General features: G+C 37.0%; 1 protein-coding gene across 1 annotated transcript; it reads right to left on the bottom strand.

Moving 5' to 3' along the window:
* Window positions 1-1,448: 1,448 nt before the first annotated feature.
* On the bottom strand, window positions 1,449-2,662 carry LOC132143080 (transcription elongation factor A N-terminal and central domain-containing protein). The gene has a single exon (XM_059553237.1). It carries the CDS (start codon window positions 2,638-2,640, stop codon window positions 1,495-1,497), a length of 1,146 nt encoding a protein of 381 aa, XP_059409220.1. The 5' UTR covers window positions 2,641-2,662; the 3' UTR covers window positions 1,449-1,494.
* Between the last annotated feature and the right edge of the window lie 218 nt (window positions 2,663-2,880).

The following is a 2,880-nucleotide window of genomic DNA, read 5'->3' as shown; positions in this document are numbered from 1 at the left end:
CAACAGCATCTCCAGTGTGTGGAGCGCGTCCAGGACATGGCGCCCTGGGCTGGCCAAAGCTACTGAAGCTCATATGACCCAGTACTCATTTATAAGACATGAAACATGAAATCAGTTAATAAAACAACACTGTAATGAATGAAGTTAGTTTCAGAACTGAGGTCAACTTAATACAGAAAACAATGACTGAAAGGTTAATTGTAATTTAAATATATTCTCTTCTATGTTCATGCTCCACATTGTTGAGTGAGATCTGAGTGCATAAAATACATTCCTTGGACTGAGGCATCCAAAGAAATCAACCTTTGGACCCTATCTTGGCCAGGTTACCAGGTCACATGCTCTCTTACATGTAGCACACTTTCTGTCACGTTTGCTGAGCCTAGACACAAGATCACATTTGGCTCATACTGCATGGGTTGTGCTTCCCTTTTTTGGGTGATCTGAAAGTAACTTTACTGGTTCTCATAAATTCATTTACTGTGACCAAAACCATAAATAGAGTAACAAAGATCAAGCTCATGAACTCTGAAAGAGATTAAAGAGGAAGTACAGTAGATTTAGAATTTACCTTACAGTAATTATTATTATTGTAGTACAAGTCACAGTTTAAGTAACCTTTATTAGTACAGACATTAACAAATGTATAAAGTTGGTCAAAGTGACAAAGGTTTAATAAATATATTATTGCGCTATATTTTCATGCACATTTTATTTCATAATGTGAATACATTATTATATGAAATTTGAAAGGGCATATAATCTGAATTACCAGTCAACTCAGTCAAAACCATTGGATTAAATTGCTTTTAACTTAATGCAACTCACAACTACTTAAAAGTAAATTGTATACATTTATGAAACCCACATATTCATTTCATAACAAGACAACATCATAGATTTTAAGATTTATAAAAACCTTAAAATGTTATACTTTTTAATACAATGGTTAATTAATAGGTGTGCATATTCAATTTAATCAACAATAATTCAGTCCCAAAAGTGTGTTTGTAAGAGACTAAATAGACTTTATAAAAGTATTTTTGAAAATCCATCTCATAGATTAAAAATAAATCTACATAACATTACATGTAATGCCTCAATTTACACCAGAGTCAAAATTAACCTGAAAGCAAAAGTATAACATATTTAATGGTTATATATATTTAAAATAATTTATGTGATAAACCTTGTGCATTTGCAACTTGTGGTTCCTGTACTTGAAAACTATGCATTTTAAAACTTTGCATTTTGCAAGTATGTATCTGCTCTGAGTCTATAACTTTCTTGTGGTCTTCAGTTTGGTGCAGTGAACCCTCAACAATGTATTGGGTCATATGCGTTGGGAGGGTTCACTGCACTAAACTAAAGGACACAAGAAAATTATTCTGAATAAAAAATCTTTGCTTGGTTTAACTGTGCAAAAAAGGTCAGTTAGTACTTAAAAATACTACTATTCGTCTTTATTACAGTTATAAATACATACACACTTGCTCAAAGGCAAACCCAGCCGCTGTGGTACCACTGCTCTCCACAATTAGCACAAGTCATGAAAGTCATTGAATCATCATCTGCACCGCCACTCCGTACCCAGGATGGCAAGAAGAGCATCCCTCGTGAGATCTGTGTCACCCTGCAGTCCAAATTCTTACAGCGCCTGCAGCGAACTTTATTGGTGGGTGTCCCTTCCACTGCCTCTGGTAACTGATGCTCACTGATGCCCACAGATGTGTAACCTTCCCTGAGCTGTCGTAGTTCCTCCCCTGCCATTTCCTCCACTGACATCCGGGCGAATGCATCTGGAGTCAGGTGTCCTGATATAAGGCCCTGGCGCAGGTGAGGGTTCTTTGGGTTTTTTAGGTTGGCCACCTTGCTCCTGATGCAGGACTTGTACTTAATCTGGTTTCGTCCGTGAAGAGCATGAACGTGTGTTTCAATGTCCTCAGCAAGGACTTTGTGTTTGTCCATAACATCTGAGTGTATTTGCTGATTTAAACTAAGAGCCTGGAGAATCAGATGGACACATTTGGATCTCAATGCCATGGAGTCAGAAGAAGCACTGGCCTGATTGGTGTTAGGAGGAACTGAAGTTTGATAATCTTTCTCTGTATCAGATCGACTATGTGATGCTGCACCAAGAGTGAAGCTCTCTTCCTCACAATGTAGCTGAACAGATTCTGCAGCATCTTTTGCTGGACAAGGCTTTTCAGGAGACAGCTTATTTAAGCATGCATCGCAGTTGTCCTGGTTTACATCCTTTGTTATATCATGTTGTTCTGTATTGCATGTAAATACTTGATTCTTATTCCCCTTTTCATTTAAGTGGGACACATCAGCATCAAGTGCGTCTAGTTCCTTATCCTCGCACATGTTTTTGTTATTACTTTTCAGCAAAGATGACAACTTGAACAACGTCTTCCATTTTGAAAGCAAGCCCTTTGCCATTGTTCTAGCACTTACAACTGGACAGAACTTAAGCAGTTTATAAAGGACCTTAACAATGTCGGTAGTCTGCAACTGCTCAAATGTGACACATGCGTTTTTCAGGTCTGTCAATAGTGTTATAATATCGTCATAGCCGCCATCATTTTGCAGCTTCTCTATTTGTGTAGCATAATAAATTATCTCTTTAGTATTCATGTCCTCTTCTACATTAAAACAAATTTTCAAAATTTCGGACATGCGTTTATAAGAAGAAGAAAAAAAACAGCTGCAAAATATGAATAAAGTAAATTATTTATAAATTGCAGACTAACACACTTTACATTCCTTGCTAAACCATTCAACAGTACAACCTTTTTTGAAAGAGCCAGCTCGTAATCCTTCCGCCATGATGTCTGTTTTTTTTTTTTTACATATAACATGTAGCACCTCCGTCCT

The sequence above is a fragment of the Carassius carassius genome, chromosome 7 (assembly GCF_963082965.1).
Source record: "Carassius carassius chromosome 7, fCarCar2.1, whole genome shotgun sequence".
Taxonomy (NCBI): domain Eukaryota; kingdom Metazoa; phylum Chordata; class Actinopteri; order Cypriniformes; family Cyprinidae; genus Carassius; species Carassius carassius.
Note: the sequence above shows the minus strand (reverse complement) of the source record. Positions and strands in the feature narration are given on the sequence as shown.

Bases quoted from the DNA above. Each gene is read 5' to 3' on its own strand.
- LOC132143080 (XM_059553237.1), bottom strand. From the start codon at position 2,640: ATGAATACTAAAGAGATAATTTATTATGCTACACAAATAGAGAAGCTG.